Source organism: Orcinus orca, chromosome 6 (genome assembly GCF_937001465.1).
Source record: "Orcinus orca chromosome 6, mOrcOrc1.1, whole genome shotgun sequence".
In the NCBI taxonomy this organism is placed as follows: domain Eukaryota; kingdom Metazoa; phylum Chordata; class Mammalia; order Artiodactyla; family Delphinidae; genus Orcinus; species Orcinus orca.
In genome coordinates this window covers 98353551-98376304 of record NC_064564.1, presented here as the reverse complement: position 1 = coordinate 98376304, position 22754 = coordinate 98353551, and the positions used below count along the sequence as shown (strand labels likewise).

At 39.3% G+C, this 22754-nt stretch overlaps 1 protein-coding gene across 3 annotated transcripts in view; it reads left to right on the top strand.

Moving 5' to 3' along the window:
- Positions 1 to 22754, top strand: part of LPAR1 (lysophosphatidic acid receptor 1) — a 170299-nt gene that overhangs the window by 85654 nt on the left and 61891 nt on the right. For all 3 annotated transcript variants that reach the window (XM_004269342.4, XM_033427467.2, XM_004269341.4), the window contains exon 3: positions 18578 to 19325. In XM_004269342.4, coding sequence (XP_004269390.1) covers positions 18578 to 19325 — 748 coding nt within the window. The remainder of the gene's footprint in view (positions 1 to 18577; positions 19326 to 22754) is intronic.

The following is a 22754-nucleotide window of genomic DNA, read 5'->3' as shown; positions in this document are numbered from 1 at the left end:
TTCTTTTTTGGAACTTTGTATTATGCAGTTTTCAAACATTCACAGAAATCAAAAGAATAATATAATGAATCCCAATATAGCCATCACTGAGATTCAGCAGTTATTAACATTTGGCCAGACTTGCTTCACCTTCTCCCATTTTGGGGGGATGAAATATTTTAAAGCAAATCCTTGGCATCCTGTTGTTTTATCTCAGTCCTCATACATCAATATGCATCTCTAAGAAAGAATTCACTTATATAACCACAGTCCCATTCTTACACATAGCAAATGGTAAACAACATTTTAATATCATTTTCTACTCGTCCATATTCAGAATTTCCCAATTGCTTTTCTCAAAAGTGTTTTTGCAGTTGGTATATAAAGTGTTATCTTTTAAAAACACTGATTAGATCAGTTTACTCTTCTGCCTGAAACTATTCAATGACTTTTTAAGGTTTAAAAATGGAATTGTTGCAGTTGTTAAATTATCAGTCCCTAAAGTAAGGGATCATGGCTATCTTGGTAGTAACTTTCTTTTGGACTAAAGTGTGAGCAATTACTTGTAGTATGACGTATGTTTCCAGTGCCACATAATGAACACATAGTGTGGTCTGGCTTCACCTACCCAGAGAAAAGAGAATGCGTGGGCTTAGATCCAGGTGAATTTTGGTTCAGATATAGGTTTAAATCCCTTTCAATATAGATCTCTCTTCAGCTAATTTTTTTTTTTTAATCTCTAGAATTCAAATAATATACACTGTGCTCACAGATTTAAATGGCAAAATGTCTGCTAGGTGCTTTGTACAGTATTAGCCTCTTAATAGATCCCTGACATATGTTAGTTCCTTCCTTTTTCCCCATAATTATTCCCCATAGTTTTTTGCAGGGAGTGCGTGGGTACCTCTACATATGGTCTGTGTGTATGACGCGCTTATGTGTAGTATGCCAGAAGATCCATCAGAGGAAAGCCAAGTTGGATAAACACTAAGGAAAACTCCAGTGTATTGCCAGGAATAAATGCGTGTGGAGATAAACACTGAGATTTCTGACTTACTCCACCTTGAACCATGTTTCTATTAGAAGTTAAATTTGTTCTCATATTGCAATTTGAATTCATCTGTGCCCCTTTTTGTGTTTATAAACACAGATAAAGTTTGAGAGGATATCTTATTTCAGAATCCAAGGGCACATTTGGAGTTTTCTATTCATAAGACAAAATTTTACTGGGATACCTAGGGCAAACCACAAATGAGACCTTTCATGTTTGTTTCTTTTTCTTTCTAATTGGTTTAGTCTTTAATGATTAATGGAGCCAATTCTTTATCCTTCAGAGTGATGTGGCTTCTTCCCTCTTACTGCCCATGATGGGGCTCTTGGCCTATTTTCCTTTTTACACTCCTAGCTTCTCCAGTTGTTTTGCTTTGAACTTTAGTTGCAGCTATTCCATGAATAAAAACTAAGGTGGGAAAATGCCCTGCTGTTTTTACCAGCTGAGGAGATGGTGATCAGAGGGTGCAGGGGAGTTTTGTCTTTTGAGAACTGTACCTTGCTGTAATAAGACTGTCATTTAAAAATTCCACCTTGGATGATACTACCAAGTGACGATACTGAGTGATGATACTACCATTTGGTAATCACATAGCATCCCTTAAAGAACTGCCTGTAAGCTAGACTTATTCCATTTCGTAAATGATTATCCTGGGCAGGCTCAGGCTGGGAGAGAAGTGATAGTGGGTCTTTATCTGCTCCTTAGCATCCGATAAAATGTTTCTGAAAGGGATGAATTCCTGAAAGGCAAGGTTAGGTATTAAGCAACTTTCAAAGATTCAGACAACCTTTGGTAGCAAGAGCACCTGTCCTGTAGGAAGAGGGATAGGGTATGGTTGTTGGTGAACAAGATAGCTGCCCAATTTAAAAGTATTTGCACTGAGATGAACTTCCACCAGCCAGCATAGGGAGGTTTGAAGCCTTAGTTCAAGCCTGGGAGAAAAAGTCATTCATCTGGATTCAGGTTTGGGCCCCAACTCCAAGGGCTTTGCATCTTCTAGAACTCTGTTTAGCATTACCTTAACTGTGGTTGATCAAGTTACTGAAGTCACCTGGCAAAAACCTGGCAAAAACAAAGGGCCCAGGAAGAAGCCCAGCCCTATGGCCTGTGCTCTGGGCTTACCTCTGACATGCTGGTTTGTATATGGATACACAGTGGGAACTCAGGACTCAGAGGTTATGGTCAGGCATAGATGTGACAAGTCAGATGGAGACACTCAGCTGCTGGTCAGCTCACTGTCTCATTCAAGACCAGCTTGGAAAAGCAGAGCAACACAGCCTGCAGCTGGGAATTCAGCTCTATATCAGCGGAGAAAAAAGGTAGAAAGAACAAGGTGGCGAATGACAGGGAATCTGAGAGGTTGTAGTCCTATTGTGCCAAGATGTTTAACTCAAATGATGTATCCGGAATATACATTTATTCTTATGAGAACTGTTCTGCATGATTTTTTTCTCAAACATATTAAAAAATTGCATTAAGTATTTAAAATATTAAAAACTGCCTCTTTTCAGTTGCACATCTTATTGCTTTCCTCTAAGCTAGTCACAGAAAAAGCATCGAGAAGCTGTTTGTAAGAATAAGAGAATACAGTAAGTATGGGTAGTAGAATACAACAAGAACTTAAACAATAGGTATACAACCCTATTTTTTAAAAATTGAGAGGCGGGGCGCGGTAACGGACGCCTGGACCCCGTGGCGGCAGCGGCGAGTTTAGTGAGGCCTGGCAGGGCTTAGAGGCCCGGCCGGCCCGTGGCCGCAGCCGCGGAGCCTGAGGCCGGGGCGTCGTGCGCAGGCGCTACCCGGCTGGGCCGCGAGCCGCCCGCGGCCTCGGCGGCGAGGCCTTCCTGATGCCGGTTGGGGCTCTGCGGAGCAGAGCGGAGGATGCTCCCGGGCCGCGGGCGTGGTAGAAAGCCGGCGGCCCGCTCCCCCGCGGGCGGTGGATGCGGCGGCGGCGGCAATGGACGCCCTAGAGGAAGAGAGCTTCCCGCTGCCCGTCTCTTCGCCTCTGATGCACAATTTGATGCTGTGGTTGGATATTAAGAGGACATTATCATGGATGGTGAGTTCCAGCTATTACAGAGGAATTGCATGGACAAGTACTACCAGGAGTTTGAAGACGCAGAAGAGAGTAAGCTCACCTACACACCTACTTTTAACGAATATATTTCTTTGGTAGAAAAGTATATAGAAGAACAGCTGTTGGAGCGGATTCCTGGATTTAACATGGGGGCTTTCACTACAACTTTATAGCACCATAAAGATGAAGTGGCCGGTGACATTTTCGACGTGCTTCTCACGTTTACAGATTTTCTAGCTTTTAAAGAAAGCTTTCTGGACTACCGAGCAGAAAGAGAAGGCTGGGGACTGGACTTAAGCAGCGGTTGAGTGGTGACTTCATTGTGCAAATCATCTTCTATGCCAACTTCCCAGAACAGTCTGCGGCGCTAGGTCCCACCTGCAGGTAATGGGATCTTTCTAGACATCACCAATAGGCCAATAGACTGGGAGAGGCTTTGGCTAATGATGTCAGAAGAATATGTCTTGGAAAGACTGACTCTGTTCTACAACTCTTCACTAATGCTAAGTATTGATGGGTCAGAAGAAAATTACCTGACTTCCTGGACACGTTCTTGTCTTCGGTAACCCTAGTACTCCTCCCTGAGTAGACACCTCTCGCAGGAGCTTCTGAGTCTGGCTTCTGCATCAAGCCCAAGACCAGCATTCCACCTGGGGGAATTCCACCAGCATACATGTTGGTGTGTCCATGTTGGAAGAACCCTATCATCAACTCTCTTGGCCCAGCAGACCTTGCATGTCCCACCAGGCTTTTTGTGCACTCACAGCTTTTTATATGGGTCAGAGTTTCAGTCCTGCAGCCTCAGTGGGGTTTTTGACTGGGAGTATTTATCTAGGGGTTAACTCAAGCTAGCTGCCCATCTCAAGATTTCTGAAAATCCTATCACAGCTAGTCTTGGCTGTAGGAATCAACTTAGATTCCCTTTACCTAAAAGGTGCATGTGAAAATCAATTCCTAGTCTTACATGTACAGTCCTTGTATCACTGTCTTCTGCTGGTCCTGATGTAGTCCCATTGTTTCTATAACTCTCGTTTACGTGTTTTTTAAAAAATATTTTTATAGATGAATACTCAGACTAACCTAGTGGATATAATCTTGGAACTTCCATGATTACCCACTTCAAGATCAAAATATTATATGCTGTGTGCTTTTTAGCTGTTAGTGCTATGAAAGCAAACATGCTTGCTACGTTGGTGTTCCCATTTTACTGGGCACCAATGAATGTATGCTGGAAGTAGTCTGAAAGGTTTCCTTTCTTAGAGCGTGTTAGTGTTTGTGCAGGTTTGCTTAAAACCCTTTCTGTGTAAAACAGCTCCTTAGGTTTTCTGTTGGGGTAGGGGCTCTGCACTTACTTCTTACTGTCAGAATAATCCTACCAAGATAGTGTTCCACTGGTCTAGCTCAGTAGGAGGTAGCAAACAGCTTTACTGGTCATCTGTCTGCTTGGGTTTAGTACACTGGTTTAGTACAATGTTTGATAGAACATGACTGACAAGAAGACATGGATGTCACCTCTCTAGAAAGAAAAACTGTAGTAGTTCAATTCCCAATGTGTACCTTAGTTGTTATTTTGTTTTTATTTTTCAAGTAAAAATAAGAATCTCTGCTGACTTTTCACTTGGCTGTTCTGCTTTTAAAGGATGAGCTAGATAGGCTGTGTGTTTTTCTGTACCGATGTGGCACTTATTAAATACTTTTTACCATGAGTAAAAATAAAATAAATAATAAAAAATTGAACACCTACAACTAATACAATGATCTATGTCAGTTATATCTCAATTTAAAAAACTGTTAAATGAGAAAACTACCCCAAAATCCTGTATACAAATGCCTTAAAAGTATCAAGTATTTAAGAATAACTCTAATAATAAATTTGGTGTAAGGACTCTGAGATTATTTATAAAACCTTATTAATAGACATTAAAGAAGACTTAGAGAGATACCATGTCAATGCATTGTGAGATTCATTGATTTCATGTCAGTTCTCTTTAAATGCGTCTGGAGATCGAATGCAGTCACAGTAAAAATTCCAAAAAATTGTCTTGAAACCTCACGAGCTGATTCTAACATTCATATCAAAATACAAAAGGTCAAAACTAGCCAATATCATCTTGAAGAAGATGACCGAGGTGGGAAAAAGTGATCTTCCAGATATCAGAATTTATTATAACATTTTAATAAATAAGTCAGTGTGGTATTTGTATAGGGATAGATAAACCATTGGAAGAAATAGAGCCTAGACACCAATCCACACGTATTATTGTAAAACAAATGGATTTGAAACAAGATAATAAAGAAAGATATTCTGTTCTTAGCCTATGGAAATAAAAAGGGCCACGAGAAAATAATTTTCTTCATCGGATGAATTATTTAATTATCTTGTTTTGATCTGTGAGTTCAAGAAGGCTGCATTTTAGAGGTGGTGTTTGATTTATGAAGGTTTAAACCCTCTGGGTTACTTGATTTAAAAGTTTCAGGAGAAATGGATATTACAGAAACTGAATAGTAACTCAGTCCTTAAAACGTGGTGTGTTTCTCTCTATTTTACAGATGAGGAAACTAACTTCTAAGAGGAGAGTGTTAAATAATTTATTCAAGTCATATTAGTAAACAAAACAACTGGAATTTGAACCCAGATCTCACCAATTCTGGGGTCTAAACTCTAAGCTACTAGAAATCTGTAATGTTATCTCCCAGACCCTTTGCTGTCTCCCAGGAAATAGGAATGTTAAGTGAAGCATGCTCATGTATTTCAGTTTAAGGTGTTTGTTTTTTTAAAAATATGTCGGGATATATGTATATGTATAGCTGATTCACTTTGTTATACAGCAGAAACTAACACACCATTGTAAAGCAATTATACTTCAATAAAGATGTTAAAAAAGAAAATATGTCAAGCATACAGAAGAGCGTAGAGAGTGTTATAATACAATAGGATGTCTATTACCCAGCTTTTAAAATGTTAACATTTTGATGTAATTGCTTCAGAATCTTTTGGGTGAAGATGGTCAAAAGGTACAGACCTCCAGTTGTAAAATAAAGAAGTCCTGGGGATGGAATGTACAGCATGGTGACTATAGTTAATAATACTTATATTGCATTATTGAAAGTTGCTGAGAGTAGATCTTAGAAGTTCTCATCACAAGAAAAATTTTGTAACCATGTATATGGTGATGCTTCTTAACGAGGCTTATTATGGTGATCATCTCACAATGTATACAAATATCGAATCATTCTGTTGTACACCTGAAACTAGTGCTATATGTCAATTATACCTCAATAAGAAAGGTATATTTTGGTTATTTTATCCATTCTCCAGTTGACAGATATTTACATTGCTTCTAATATTTTGATATTATAAAAGAGTGGCAATGAAAATTCTTGTATATGTCTCCTGATGCACGTGTGAGTTTTTCTGGCGTTAGAATCTCTCAATCACGTGTATGAACGTGTCCAATTTAAGTGGTTTTTGCCAAACTGTTTTGCAAAGCAGTTGCACTGAAATTTTATTCCCACCATAACTGTATGACAGTCTTCGCCAACTCTTGATATTTTCAGACTTGTTAAATTTTGCCCACCTGATGGAATGATTAATTGGGTCTGACGGCAGTTTGTATTTAACTTTCTCTGATTCCCCGGAAGGGTAATTATCTTTTCATGTGACGACTGGCCATTTAGTTTTCCTCTTCTATGAATTGCTTGTCCCTATCTTTGCCTATTTTGCTATTGGATTGTTTGGCTTTTCTATTTTGATTTGTAAACTAAGCCTTTTTTATATGCATTGCCAGACTTTTTACTATTCTTCAGCTTTTCTTTTCACTGATTAGGAAGTCTTTTGCTGCACGGAAGTCTTGAATTTTGTCAATGTTTTGGTCTTGTTTAGAAAAATCCCCCTATTCACAAATTATAAAAACATTCTTTATTTGCTTTTTACATATGTCTTTATATCACCTGAAATTGATTTCTGGGTATGATATGACATAGACAGTCAATTTGTTTTATTTTTTCATATAGATGAACAGTTACACTGTTTTCCCCATTGGTGGGTAAAGCCATGTCTCTTATATCGAGTTACCATAGAAATGTGTGTTTCTGGTTCTTTATTCTATTCCATTGGCTGTTCATGTTTTTCTGTGCCAATATCATGTCTTATTTTATCACTTTAAAATAACATATTCTTTTCCATAGGGCATCTAGTTCTTTGTTTTCCAAGTTATCTTGGATACTCTGGTTCTTCTGTACTTCTGTAGCAGTGTTTAGGGAGCCTGTCAAACTTCGTGAAAAACCCTTTTGGGATTTTCATTTTATTGCATTGAATTTATATATTAATTTTGGGAAAATTGACATCTTAACACCTTTTTCTTCCCATGAAATATTATCTCTTCAATTATTTAGGTTTCGCTGTAAGCTTTTGAATATTTAACTTATTCCTAGATGCATTAGACCTTTTGTTATTGTAAATGGGTTGTCCTTGAAATAATAATTAAAAATTTTTTTTCTGGTGTTTCTGTAGGAACACAGTTGATTCATGTGGCTTGATAGTTAATCCAGCAAATTTACTAAACTCTGTTGGTACAGTTTGTTTATATATTATCTTGCATTTTATATGTAACTGATTAATCATTTGTGAAAAAGAGTAAGTTTTTCTTTTCCAATTCTTTCCTTTGTTTTTTTTCCTTATTGTTTTGGCTATAATCACCAATACATGCTAAAAGCAACTGGTGATTGAATCACCTTTGTTTTGTTTCTGCTTAAAAGGGAATATTTCCATCAAATATGACAATTGCCATACATAAACCTTTTACCAAGTTAAGGAAGTTTCCTTCTAACCCTAGATTGCCAAATTATCATGAAAGGCTATTTAAATTTACCAAACGCGTATTTCCATTTCTAGTGAGATGATCATTGGCCTTTCTTCTTTCCTTGAATTTGCTCGTGTGATGAATTCTATTACCAGATTTTTAAATGTTAAATCATCTTTGCATTCTGGAATAAACTCTATTTAGTCACACCTCTCTCTCTTTCCCTATATAGATCTAGATCTAGATCTACAGATACAGAAACTATATTTTATTTAGGAACTCTTCATTTATGTTCTTAAATAATACTGACCAGTAATTTATTTCACTGTTAATCTCCTTTTTGTTCTTGTACCATGGGTGTGCGGGCTTCATACAAATATAACCAAATAAACTGAGAATGGAAAATCAAAACGGTAATATGAGGTAATTTTAGGTAGGTTTCAAAACAAATGGAAGTAAAATGCTGAACCACAATAACATGGGAGCCAGAGGTGTTGGAGTGAAAGCTCATCGAGGGAAGAGGATTCCCTTTAGACTTCAAGTCAAGTATGCATGTTAAAATATTAAAGATAAGCATGAAAGAGTAGAAATGGAAATGTAACTGGAACCAGTTGAAGTGGAGAAGGGAGAATGCAAAACCTCAATCGGTTCAGTCTTCTCTTTAGTCTGATATTCTTGGGTCCTATCCTACTGTGTACTGTTCTGCTGATTCTCATACATGGTATCCTTCCTGTGTGTTTGTAGTCTTTAGGATGATGAATTCATCATCAGTGGGGCTGATTCGAGAGAATCCTGTGTGGCTGTTTTGAGGTCTGGCCCTCTGGAGAGGTTTGATGCTTGCTAGTACCAGCACGTGGATGGGAGGGGGGGGCAGAGGTATCACAGGCTAAGGACTGTGGTTTGTGTTAATTTCTCCTCCTGTGGGTTCTCAGATTTGGCAGAGGTCTAACTTCATTCTCAGACTTGGCAGAAGGTCTAACCTCAAATCCCATCTTGATTGGGAAGGGGAGGGGTTTTGATTTCTGAAGGGAGTCTTAATTTATTTATTTCCCAACCTGGAGCCTAAGCTAAGACAAACTTCCTTGTTCTCCCCAGTGCACCTGGGTAGATTATTTTTTCTGTTCCACTCTTTTACTGATAGGGAGATCTTCAAGACTCCTAGCTTAACTACTGGGTCTCAGTTCTAAGTCACTTCCTCAGTCAAGGCCAAGGGCTCATTTTCTTTTTCCCAGTTATATTTAATGCCCTGTCTCCATGATCCTGACAGTGTGCTGCCAGGGCAGCCTATCACCTCAGTTTGCTGTTCCCTTTTAGCTCAGCAGTGTATCTAAAACACTATATTTTTTCTCCAGCATGTCTTAGTGTTTTTAGGCTTGTTTGTTTGTTTTCCATTTCTTCCTCTTGGGCCCAGACTCAAAATTCTCTCTGGAAATTCAACTAATATGATGTCACTCACTCAGCCTGTTACAAGGGGCCATAACAGATACAAAGTATTTTTATTGATTTACACTTGTTTTCCATAGTTTTCTTTTTTACATGTGTGTACATCATATTCACGTACATTGTTACTGTATAAGAAGTAGCATTTTATGTACTTTTTCAGATAAAGTTTAAAAAAATCTAGTAGTTGCGCATTCTTCAGCTACTGTGAGGGTAACTTTCTAACTTTAGAACATTTTTAGTTTGCATCAGCATTGTTTTGTGTCCTATTTTCTGATTATAGTGGTAGATCATTCCTTTTTTTCTTTTTATTGTTTCTAATTTGAGACTCTAAAAAGTGTGAGAACTATTTTTCTTGTTAAAGAGACTTAATTGCATTTAATTAAATTCTGTGCCGTCTCTTTTCAGTCTTTTTTTGGTGGGGGGGGAAGAGGGAGGAAATGTGTGGAAGGTCTGATTATTTTAGATTTAAAAACTAGAATTGAAGAGCCCTTAGAGATACCTTATTTTACAAATGAGAAATTGACACTCAGAGCAGTTATGAGACTTACTGAAGCTGGTGAGCATCAGAATCAGGAAGACGTCCTCACCCACTCCATTGTTGTACTTTAACAGAAGTGGGAAACCAAATAGGCTTGATTTAGATCTTACTACTGGTCCTTTATTCAGTATAAATTAAAATCTCCCTTTAGGATGTCAGTAGAGTACATATTTACATTCTTATCTAAATGCTTACTAAATCATAAAGGTTTAGTTACCAGTTCGTGAGCTTGTTCTTAAGTGCTCCCTTCTCCGCTTGGCTAATGAAGATGTAGTTGTCTTTCAGGAGATTAAATACCACACTGGATGGACCGTGAGTGACCCCACACCAGGCGCCCAGGTGTTTCATGTTGGTACCCCTGGAAGGCATAGCGTAGTATAGTGCCATGCCCCATACCTGGCATTCCAGAAATGTTTGTGAATGTGCCAGTGAAGAAATGAAGTGCATAGAGAAGATGAACACCCTCTGTGTCTCTTTAGAGTTCAGGCTTGGCAGAGTTGTTATGACTTTTGAGATCACACGATGGGTGAGGTAAATTTTTGAGATTTGGAACATCTGTTCTGTAGAGCAGTGAACGAGGCCCCCTCCCTCCACCCCATCATCCTGAAATGTAATTGGTGGGTGTGCAAAGGGCGTGAGTATGGACTTCTCTTTTTAGCTTTGAGGACAGTTTATTTTTGGAATCATTCTATTTTGTTTACATCTTTGTTTCTTGGGCAGGGCGGAATTCTGTAACTTATTACAGAGAAATTTCTAATTATAGTCATCAGGATTTTGGAATAATGAACTTTAAACAAGTATTTGAGTTTTGTCTGATTATATTCTTGTTTCCCCCTAAATTTATTGCAACAGATACTACTTTTCTAAAGAAGAAAAGAAAATCATTTATAGTCTTACCTATATAAATTTCACAGAATTGTCATTCTATACATCATTTTTTTACTCTATTTTCTCCAGTAATATGAAAAGTAATCATCTTTTAGTATATTAACTACTCAATTTGGTGGCTTTTGAATCGATTATATTTAAACTTATTTTTGAAAATTATTGTTACAACTTAAATAGTATGTTTTCATTCATACCTGAGTAATAAGAGAAAATGAACAGATATTTCCATACTTCTCTTCCCCTATTTTTCAGTTCTTATTGATACAGTGATTTTAGTTCCAGATTATTATTAATTTATTGTCTTTATAATAAGTATACCCTCAAGAGTTATTTTTGATATTTGTTTTCTAACCATTTGGAGAGCAGTTACTTAGACTCGATTTTGTTTTGTGTATTTTTGATGCTTACTGCCAGTCTTTCTATTCTATTGTGGTTTTTATTTTTACTTTTTTCATGGCTTACTTGCATTTGTATTTTCTTTAGGAAGGAAATGTAGATGATGATCGTTTGGAGCTCCCACATCTCTGGGACTGTTCTTTATTATCCCCTATGAGAACATCAGTATAGCTGGCTGTGGAATTTATGATCTCAAACATTTTCTCCATAGAATGGAGATTTTTTCCAAATTGAAGTATAATCGAAACAATGGAGATTTTGATTGGTTGTGTTCCATCTTTTGGAATTCTACAGCAGAAGCTTAGCAATACCATATTTTCTCTCTTTCTCTCAATATTTGATTTGTTTGCTTTTTGTTTATTTTTTTATATTTTTAGAATTTCGAATGTTAACCTTGAGATTCCAAAATCTAACCTAGCTATATCTGAATTTTAGTGATTTTTTAAAAATTTTTATTTATTTATTTATTCTTGACTGTGTTGGGTCTTCGTTTCTGTGCGTGGGCTTTCTCTAGTTGTGGCGAGCGGGGGCCACTCTTCATCGCGGTGCGCAGGCCTCTCACTGTCGCGGCCTCTCCTGTTGCGGAGCACAAGCTCCAGACGTGCAGGCTCAGTAGTTGTGGCTCACGGGCCTAGTTGCTCTGCGGCATGTGGGATCTTCCCAGACCAGGGCTCGAACCTGTGTCCCCTGCATTGGCAGGCAGACTCTCAACCACTGTGCCACCAGGGAAGCCCAATTTTAGTGATTTTAATTGACTCTTTTGTAATTTATGTAAACTTAAACCAGTAATCTGAGGTCTTTCTTCTTAAGCAATAACTTTTCTTATGCTTCAAGCTGTGTTACTTAAGCTTTGTCCTAGGCTTACTTGGAAAGCTAGTTATGTTTGGAATGTTTTTCCTATACGTGCCTTCTTTCCTTTTATTCTTATCTCTGACCATCTTCTCTGAGCACTGAGTAAACTTCCTAAGTTTGTTTTCTATTTGCCATTTCAGTTTTCTGGAATTTTTTTTTTTTTTTTTTTTCCGGTACACGGACCTCTCACTGTTGTGGCCTCTCCCGTTGTGGAGCACAGGCTCTGGACGCACAGGCTCAGCGGCCATGGCTCACGGGCCCAGCCGCTCTGCGGCATGTGGGATCTTCCCGGACCGGGGCACGAACGCGTGTCCCCTGCATCGGCAGGCGGACTCTCAACCACTGCGCCACCAGGGCAGCCCAGTTTTCTGGAATTTTTATACATCATTTCATTGCCTGAATTATTGTTTTTAATTGAAAAATAGTTTTTCATCTCTTTGGTGGGCTCAGTGATGAAGTTCTAATGATGTCCGTTGCATATTTAATCCTGGGACCACTGAATAGGCTAATTTACATGGCAAAAGGGACTTTTCAGGTGTGATGAAGTTCAGGATTTTGTGATGGGGAGATTGTCCTAGGTTATCTGGGAAGGTAATCACAAGGGTCCCTAAATGTGGGAGTTGGAGGAAGAAGAGTCAGTGTTAGAATGATGTCAGTGTGAGAAAGACTTGGCTGGCCATTGATGGCTTTGAAGCTGGAATGGGGCCAGAAGACAAAGAATGTGGGCCGTCTCTGCAAGTGGGAAAAGACAGAAAAATTCTCTTCTAGAGCCTCTGGAAAGGAACACAGTCCTGCCAGCACCTTGATTTAGCCCAGTGAGCCCCACTTCGGACTTCTGACCTCCAGAACTGTAAGATAATAAATTTGTCTTTTTAAGCTACTAAATTTGTGGCAATCTGTTACAGTAGCAATGGGAAGCTAATATAATCTCTATGTAGTTTTTTCTGAAAAAAAAATTTTTTTTTTTTGTCTTCGTAATGGCTGGCTCTCTTTTCAGTGCTTGTACCCTAACAAAGCATTTTGAGGATCAAATCAGAAATATCCCAGTATTTAATCTTTTCCATTCCCCCCTTTTTCTTTTTTAATAAATCTGCTTCAAGGGGAGGTATTTTCTGTTATCCTTTAGGATGGCCATCTCCTCCTCTGAGATTGTTTTCTCCCCATTGTGTTGACTGATTTTTTCTGTTTGCCGTATCATTATAACCATGACTACCTGAATGTCTTGTAGTCCAAGCACAGTTGAATTGCATTCTCTCGGAGCTCGATGTGGGCTTCTGCCTAAATCCATCAGGTCCTGAAAAAGGAAAGAAGCACTTTCACACTACCCTTGTGACTGCCATTGAAGATGCTGCCAGGGTATCCTTCACTTATTCTCCAGATCTGCTGCTTTTTGCAGATGATAGGAGAAAAGTTTTAATTCTTCTTTCAGTTCAGTCCTGTTGTACTAAATCTAGCTGAAATTCCTGAAGTTTTTCTCAGGTATATTCTACCCTTACTATTTTTAATTCCTGGTGTATTTTCTACTGCTTTAATATTTAGTTGGCAATTTGATTAACTATAGAGTTCTAACCCACAATATTCTTAGTATAGACTTTTAAATCTGAAATAGACCTTATGTATAAATTAGTCCAATTTCCTCATTTAACAGATGGTAAAACTGAGAGGTTCAAAAAATCATGTAAGTTATGTCATTAAATACGGTATGGTTTTTATGGTATCGCTACTCAATTTTTGAGAGATAAGAGATGGAATAGAACCAGGTCACATGCCATTTGCTGAGTAAACACTGGATACCTTCAGAGAAAATTTTTCAGTTTTATTCATCTTAGCATATTGTGGCTTAAAAAGCCAATTTATACTTTATTTTGTCATTCTTAATTGTATGGTTTTTCTATGTGGGAAAAGCAAAGAAGCTGTTCATATCACTGCTTGACTTTGTTGGCAGTTGGTGTTTAGAAGTTGGAATGCTGTGAAATACTACATGCTTCCTGTTTGATTATGAAATTTCTTTGTCTGGAGAAAGTAAATGGTTACAGGGGCTAAAGGAAAGAACAGAATTTTCATTTATGTAATATTTATGATTTTTTTTAATATCCTTTGCAGAAAGAAAACTTGTGAAGTGTAAACGTTTTTTGAATTATCTTTAATTTATTAAAGCAATCAGTATATAGTTAGAATCTAATCTAATAGTTGGATGCTATACAACAGTGAACAAGAAAGCTAGAATCTCTGCCGTCATAATGCTTACAGCCTAGTGTGGGGAGGTGTCGATAGATAGTGAAGCAATTGTTATACAGTGTGGTAAGTGTTGTTATAGGAGTAATGCAGGGAACTGTGGTAGGAGGCACCTTGCCCAGACATGGGAAGATCTGGGGAGAATGACTGGAAATAATAATATTTCAACTGGTACATGAAGAATGAGTATAAGGTGAAAATGGGGGGAAGATTGTTCTAGGCCAGTGGTATTCAAAGTGTGGTCCTTAGCCCAGGAGCATCAGCGTCATGTGGGGCCCCACCTCAGATCTCCTGAATCAGACAGATGTGGTCATCAAGCTGTGTTTTACAAACCCTCTGGGTGCTGATGCAGAAAACCTCTGTTCTCAGCGATGCTGAGAACCAGAGGTGAGAGAGAGCACAGTATATTAAATAGAGCTGAAGCAGAGAGTTTAAAGTCATTAATAGCTTGAGTTGAGGCTGGAGAGGCCTGATAAGGTGGTTGAAGAGTATGGATTTTTAGCTTAAGTGCACTTGTTAGCCAAGCGTTTTTAGTAGAGGAACAGTTTGGGCAACTTTGTCTTTTAGAAAGATCACTAGAGAAGAGATTGGTGCTAGGTAGAAAGAACACCTAGGAAGCCAGTGTAGTAGTAATGCTGGTGGCCATGAGGATGGAATAGTAAACAGGTTGAACAGATACTTAGGAAGGAGAAGTTACAGGGTATGGTTATTGGTTAGATGATGAAGATGAGGGGAAAAGGAATTCCCACGTTTAGCATTCAGGCCACTAGAAAGATAGTAGTTCTCTAGCCTCTGAAATAGTGACCGTGGGAGGAACAAGTTGGGGAAGGTTATAAGTTTGAGCTTGGTTTTGAACACAGAGACAGAAGTAATTATGAGGTTGTCAGAGATAACAGTGGGCAATTTGGTACTTGCTTAGAGTTAAGGAAAGAAATAAGGGTCAAATATGTGGATGTGGGAGTATTTGAGATATATAAGATAATTGAAATCTTGGAAGACATATTAGAAAACTCAATGAAAGTGTGTTGAATGAGAATATAGGGTAGAAACAGTAATGTTGCACAGAGGATGGGGAACCTCAGAAATGACTGAGAAGGACCAACCAGGGAGAGAGAAAGATCAAGAGCCAGGATAGTATGATGTCATGATAGCTAAAGAAAGAGAATTTTCTAAAAAAGAGGCTCCCAGTCATGTATCTGATGCTTTGAGGGGTTAGTAAGGTGAGAACTGAAAAATTTCCATTGGAACAGCCATCAGATTGGTGTGATTTGGGGAAGTTAATGTGAAACTCAAGAATTGACTAGAGTGGATTTGATGGAGGGGAAGGGGGAGACGCTGTACCATAGGTAATTGAGAAATTTGTGTGTGTCCAGTGAGACACTGGAGAGCAATTGGCTATGACGGGGAAAAATCATCAGAGCTGGAAGCCAAACAGGAAGTTATATGGGGATTTCTTTCTTTCTTTCTCCCTCCTTCTGTCCCTCTCTCCCTCTCTCCCTCTCTCCCTCTCTCCCCCCCCACTCTCTCCCTCTCTCCCTCTCTCCCCCCCTCCCCCCCCCTTCTTTCTCCCCCTCCCTCCCTCCCTTCTTTCCTTCCTTCCTGTCTTTGGTAGAGATTAAACTTACTTGAATATGGACAGGAAAGATTCAAGAGAGAGGAGAAGGAGTGAGGAGGGACTTGAAGAAAGAAAGCAATGTATAGAACAAGGTTCTGGAAATAGTAAGAATGGATGGGATTCAGAACCCTTGGATGGCAAAGGGTACACCTTTTCCATTGTAACAGAAGGGGAAGAAAAAAATGGGTTTTTGAATAGGTAATTTTAAAGGAAAAAGAGTTTCAATCTGATGATTTCTAAGTTTCCTCTTTTGGCAACTGCTGCTGGAGAGAGGGAAGGTGAGACTCGAGAGAGAATAATAAATTTAGAGTATTTACTGTGAAGAAGATACAGAATAATAATTAGGGGGAAAATCAGATTTCTTGTGGCGTTAAATTCTCAGTTGAGGCAAGACATCATGTGAATTTATAGCAGAATCAATCTGCCAGATATGTTGATTTTTCTCTAACATTTCTCAGAAGCCTTGGTGTAGGTGTGGAAGTGGGAGCCAATTGCATTCATCCAAGACTGGTGTTATTCTAAGAAATTGTTACAGAAGTGCAGTGGAGCAAGTAGATTAAAAGATAAAGGTCTCTACTTCCTTATCTGAAACTATAACATTTAAGAAGATCTGAAAATTGATGATTTTTTCTTAACGCAGTGGCAAAAGTTGCTCTGAATGAATAGATATGAGGCTACTTATAACCTTTATTTATCAAACTTAGTGTATATATTCACATGTTTTACTTTAGAGATTAACATGTATCATTATGGAGTGCTGTCTCAGATTTTGGTGGGGCTGTTACGTCAAACATAGATTATGTCCTCTATAACTGTTCTTAAAACTGGCAAATTTTTGAATTCTGAAGGACATCTGACCTCAAAGTCTTCAAGAAGAGACTGTGTTCTTGCGTTAGCAAAAAAAAAAGAGGTTGAAACGATATCCTGTGGAACCTAAGCCAGATAGGGAAAAGGGGGAAGATAGGGAGGTAATCCATTGGGAAAAAGTAGGATGCTTAAGGAAATAGATGGCTTCAAAGAACTGATGTAGGGGGATCAATTGAGAAAGATCGCCAATGAGTGGGGCTCTGTGGAAGGTACATTAGATACCAAGATGTGTAAGACAAGGTCTTCACTCTTCCCCTGGACTATCATCTTTTTAAGAAACAAGGTGATACATAATTATACAACATGGTAAGAGTGATTATTATAGAAGCATAATCTAAAAGCTATTTAGTCTAAATGAGGAGAGAGACCCTAGATGTCTGGACAGGTCAGGAGACTAACCATTCAAGAAGAGTTTCACACACTGTTTTGGAACTTTCTGTGTTTGGTAAACATTAAGGCACAACTCACGGATATTCGGTAGAATATTCGATCAAAAATAGTGGTTAAAACTGTCATATTTGCTAGGTAATTTACTAAATGCAGTGCAAGATATGAAGAAGAAGGTTGGATGTGAGTTATCTTCAAGAAATATTCTCTAATTTTAGGAGTCACAGACAAACCTAAGGCTTTAGGAAGGGTGATTTATTCTATTTGATGTGTAATTTTCTAGTTTCTCCATGTTACGTTTTTTTTGTGTGTGTGGTACACGGGCCTCTCACTGGATGGTCTCTCCCGTCGCGGAGCACAGGCTCCGGACGCGCAGGCTCAGCGGCCATGGCTCACGGGCCCAGCCGCTCTGCGGCATGTGGGATCTTCCCGGACTGGGGCACGAACCCGTGTCCCCTGCATCGGCAGGCGGACTCTCAACCACTGCGCCGCCAGGGAAGCCCTCTGTGTTACTTTTTCCTTTCTAATTTTGTTTTAATAGTTTTATTGACACCTATATCATTCTATTAGAAACTTCCTCAATCCTTTAGAATTCAAGTGAGAGTATAAGTAGTTCATAAGCAAATATATTCTGATTGATGATGTTAAAAATAAGAAAACACATAATGAAACATTATCGCTCAACATTTTAGAAGGTGTACTTTTAGAGCAGTGTCAAAGTATGAACTGCTCTCTGAGGGTTACATTAGTTACATATTTCTTATGTCCTCCAAGAAGAAAAACGTTCTCAAACGTCATAGATTGTTTGGTGAATGCTATTCTGGGGTAAGGAGTTGTGGGGGAAGACAGTGCTGACCACAGGAATGTTGAACAGCAAGTGCTGGCTTTGGGCATAGTAGCTTTGATGCATAGTGACCTCTTTGAAATGTTGGGACTGATGGTCCTTGTGGGGACTTGCGTTACAAGATATCTGACACAGATTGAACATACTATGTGAGAACAGAAATGCAGAATAATAGGGCAATAATACCCTATCTATAAACCATCTGTGTTTACAGATTCCCTAAATAACGGGCCAAAATAGATTTCACTATGGTAAATATTCCCGTTGCAACGCTCTGCAAAATTCTCATCTGTCTCATGTATTTTAGGCATGATTTCTGGGTCGTGTGGCTTTTCTAGTAGACTTCAATGATGTGCAGCCACCAAGAACAGACCTTGTCATTTATTTAACTCCAACTGTCTTTAATCTCGAGAACAGTAAAACAGAAAGAAACCTTGGGGTTTCAACATAATCATAGAACATTACACAGGATCAGATTTTCAAATTCTTTGCTTTTGCTCTTTTTTGGCCACATTTACCGTAGAAGACTTGCGTTATCTACACATCTTTAAATTTGGGTCCATGGTTTTTCTCTTTTTTAACCTCTCTTCCTTTCTCTTTTAGTTCACAGCCATGAATGAACCACAGTGCTTCTACAATGAGTCCATCGCCTTCTTTTATAACCGGAGTGGAAAGTACCTTGCCACAGAATGGAACACAGTTAGCAAGCTGGTGATGGGACTTGGAATCACCGTCTGTATCTTCATCATGTTGGCCAACCTGCTGGTCATGGTGGCGATCTATGTCAACCGCCGCTTCCATTTTCCTATTTATTACTTAATGGCGAATCTGGCTGCTGCGGACTTCTTTGCTGGGTTGGCCTACTTCTACCTAATGTTCAACACAGGACCCAATACTCGGAGACTGACTGTTAGCACGTGGCTCCTGCGTCAGGGCCTCATTGACACCAGCCTGACAGCCTCTGTGGCCAACCTACTGGCCATTGCAATCGAGAGGCATATTACGGTTTTCCGCATGCAGCTCCACACGCGGATGAGCAACCGGCGGGTGGTGGTGGTGATTGTGGTCATCTGGACCATGGCCATTGTTATGGGGGCCATACCCAGTGTGGGCTGGAACTGCATCTGTGATATTGAAAACTGTTCCAACATGGCACCCCTCTACAGTGACTCTTACTTGGTCTTCTGGGCCATTTTCAACTTGGTGACCTTTGTTGTCATGGTGGTTCTCTATGCTCATATCTTTGGCTACGTTCGCCAGAGGACTATGAGGATGTCTCGGCATAGTTCTGGGCCGCGGCGCAATCGGGATACCATGATGAGTCTTCTGAAGACTGTGGTCATCGTGCTCGGTGAGTTGTGTCTTGACTGTAACTTACTTTACGGATTCTCAATGTCTTAATACAAACCAGGGTAGTTTATGATAGTGGTAAGCAACAGTGTGAACATCAGCGGGTATATATGCAGGAATTACAAGGGGACATGGCACCTTTATAGCAAATGTTTATGATGAAGTCAGCATCCCAGTCTTTCTATAATTACAGAACTGGTTTCAGGGAAATAATGTCTCAGTGATGTGTTATAAATCATGGTGATGTGGAAGATGTCATTGACGAGTTTGGCTGTCAAGTATTGAAGGATATCAGCTTTTGAAAGGTTTTATTACAGCCCAAATTGTGGAACTTTTGCCTGTAGTCTCTTTATTACAGATTCTCAGAAGGTGTTCTTACTGTCCCACGTATATGCTTTCACACATAGCTATTTTTATTATGAGTCTGTTTCCAAATAAGGAGTCTTTCACTTTCTGTCATTGTTACTGCACACACGTAGGTAAGTATATCAAGTTTTTGTATAGATTTATTGCACAAAATGGGTTGGAATTAATACCATCTCTGACAGTCACCTGTATGAAAACTTACTTTTTTTCCATTAATTTTCGGTTTTTAGTGGTGGAAGTTAATTCATATTTCAAGGTGAAAAGCAGGATTTTATTCTTTTATGTAATGTATACTCGAATAACTTTTGCCTTTAAATAACTGTTGTTTTTCCTGGGTGAAAAATTCATGGTTAATGATCACAAGGAATATATTTATTCGTTTATGTATTCAGAAAATAGTTAAAGAGAACCTCATACGTTCCAGGCCCTGTGCTAACTCCCGGAAGTGTGTCCATGAAGACAGCATACACAGAACATTTCTTTTGGAGCTTAGAGGGCCTATTTTTAAAGTTCACCCAGTGAGAATTTTAAATAATTACCCTATTGAATTACATTTTCTCCATGGGCTATATTTGGGTTAATGTCTGATCACATTTTAAAAGTATCTTTTAAAAAATCTTTAGTAGTTCATCTTTCTCCATTGAAATTCAGTGGAAAGTTCCTCTAATGCTCTTTGTTCCAGTTTGTAAAGCAGGGTTGAGTGCATGGAACCTGGGATGGTGTGGCTCCTCTGAAACTCTGGGAGCTACTTTAATCTTAGCCCCAGGAAAGAGAGCCCTAATTATGGCTCTAAGAATAAAGACCAGGCCTTGGGATTGCCGACACAACTAAAGCCCTGTCTGTAACTAACTGGCACGTGTAGGTAGTATCCCCACTGAGGCATCCACCACCTCAGATGTGAAATTTTCTTATTCCATCCAACAAAGTTCAGTAGAAGTATAAAAATGATTTCCCTCTATGTTTAATTATCAACAAAAGCCTTGAACATACCTGTGCCCCAAGTACACATTCTCCATGATAGGGATGAAGCACATCTTTGTTTACCGTGGATGCTATTTTTTGTATTAAATTAAATAACATGAGAGATTTCACTTCTGTATTGACTCAAGTATTTGTTTGTTTACTGCTGATCTCAATGTTGGTTGAAACTTTTCATACGGGTGCACTTTTTCTAGTATCATCTCAAGTACTGCTTGTAGTTCATAGAACCACCAGCAGAAAATGACTGCTGAACTTGGACTATGAACCTGCTAAGTTCTTGTTTGAATTTTGACCTTTGTATAATGCCTAGCATTTTCCGGTGTGTAGTATGCTTAACGATTCATATAAAATTAACTTTTGTGCCTCATTGGGTGGTTTTGCAGGTTAAGTGAGAATTATTATTATTATTTTCGTGTGTGTGTGTGTGTGGTATGCGGGCCTCTCACTGTTGTGGCCTCTCCCGTTGCGGAGCACAGGCTCCGGACGCGCAGGCTCAGCGGCCATGGCTCACGGGCCTAGCCGCCCCGCGGCACGTGGGATCTTCCCAGACTGGGGCACGAACCCGTGTCCCCTGCATTGGCAGGCAGACTCTCAACCACTGCGCCACCAGGAAAGCCCGAGAATTATTTTGAGGGTTTATGGGGCCACAGTTTCAGTGCACATTGACCCTAAATGCCCCTTTTGCCCTACCACACCAACCCCAGACTTGAAAATAACAGAATATAACGCTGGTTTCTGAGGTTAAACTAGTGGGCTCCACAAAGATTGAATACATGTAGCTGCCTCGGGAATAAATGGCATTATCTCTATAGATGTGTGATGGAAGAAGTTTAGAACATGGAGAACTCCCATCAGGGTGATAGGCAAAGAAATTTGGTGAGGCAAGATGTGTATGGGATTGTAGTATAGGAAGGAGAAATTAAATAAATGGACTTTAACCTTGCAGAGAAAAGCAGCAAGAATGGGAGAATGGGCAGGGCTCGGAATAGGTAATTCACCACCCTAAACAGCCAGGTGTTTGTCAAGTTGGTGCCTGTTACCATTTGTACAACGTACTCCCCTGCTTGAATTCTATGTAGTCGTGCCTGCATGCGAAAGATGGGTTGGTCTTGTAGGAACAAGTTTATTGACCATCAGGTTTTTTTGTGGTGCACGTTCGGTTTTTTAATGTCTTCTCTGCCAGATTGTCAGCTCTGCGGCTGTGAGCAGGAAGTGTGATGATGTGTTGTCCAGTTTCTCCACATTACCTGTTGTGGGATGTGGCACAAAGTAGGTGCTTGTAAAATAACTGTTGAATGAATGAATGTGGTGACAAAACCAGGTTTTTGAGCCTTCAGAACTGAGGACCAGAGAAAGCCATAGTGAATTCACTAAGTTGATGCCCCTTGGTTCAGTCATGTGGCAGAAACCAAACCTAGCTGCACCACTATTACGTTTTGTGCCTTCCAGTCAAATACAGCAGCTTGGAAAGCGATCACAAGGGCTGCTCAATAAATAATGTGTATTTTGTTCATGTATTCTGGGGATGATTACAGTTTGATTAAGTGTCAAACCTTCGGTTTCCATTTCACCATGTCAAAATGACCTCTGGGTTTTAGACCTATTCGGTTCAATAAACCAGTGTTTATTGGTTATTTATCCTTCAATAAAAGGATTTGTTAGTCAACAAGTTGAATTTCTAGGACTCAATATAAAATAAAGGGGCTTTGAGATTTATGATGGCAATACCAGCAGCAGTTTTGAAGCACAAGGTTGTGTATAAGCTGCTCCTGAGTGAGTACTGGATCTTAATAGTTTTATTTGTAAAACACATATAGCATTAACCATGTGCCTAGCGCTACTCTGCCTTAGAAATGAGTTTTTGTAAAGAGCATCCCTGTGGAGTCTAGGTTTGTTAGCTTCATTTTTCAGAGGTGAAAACTGAGGCACAGAGAGGTTAAGTAACTTTCCCAAGATCACACAGCTAGTTAAGTACAGGAGCTGGGATATGTTTCAGGCAGTCTGGTTCCAGAGCCCATGTGTTTTTCACCTCCATGCTATCCTGTCTCTCTATAATACAAACAGCTACCAGCACATGCTGGAT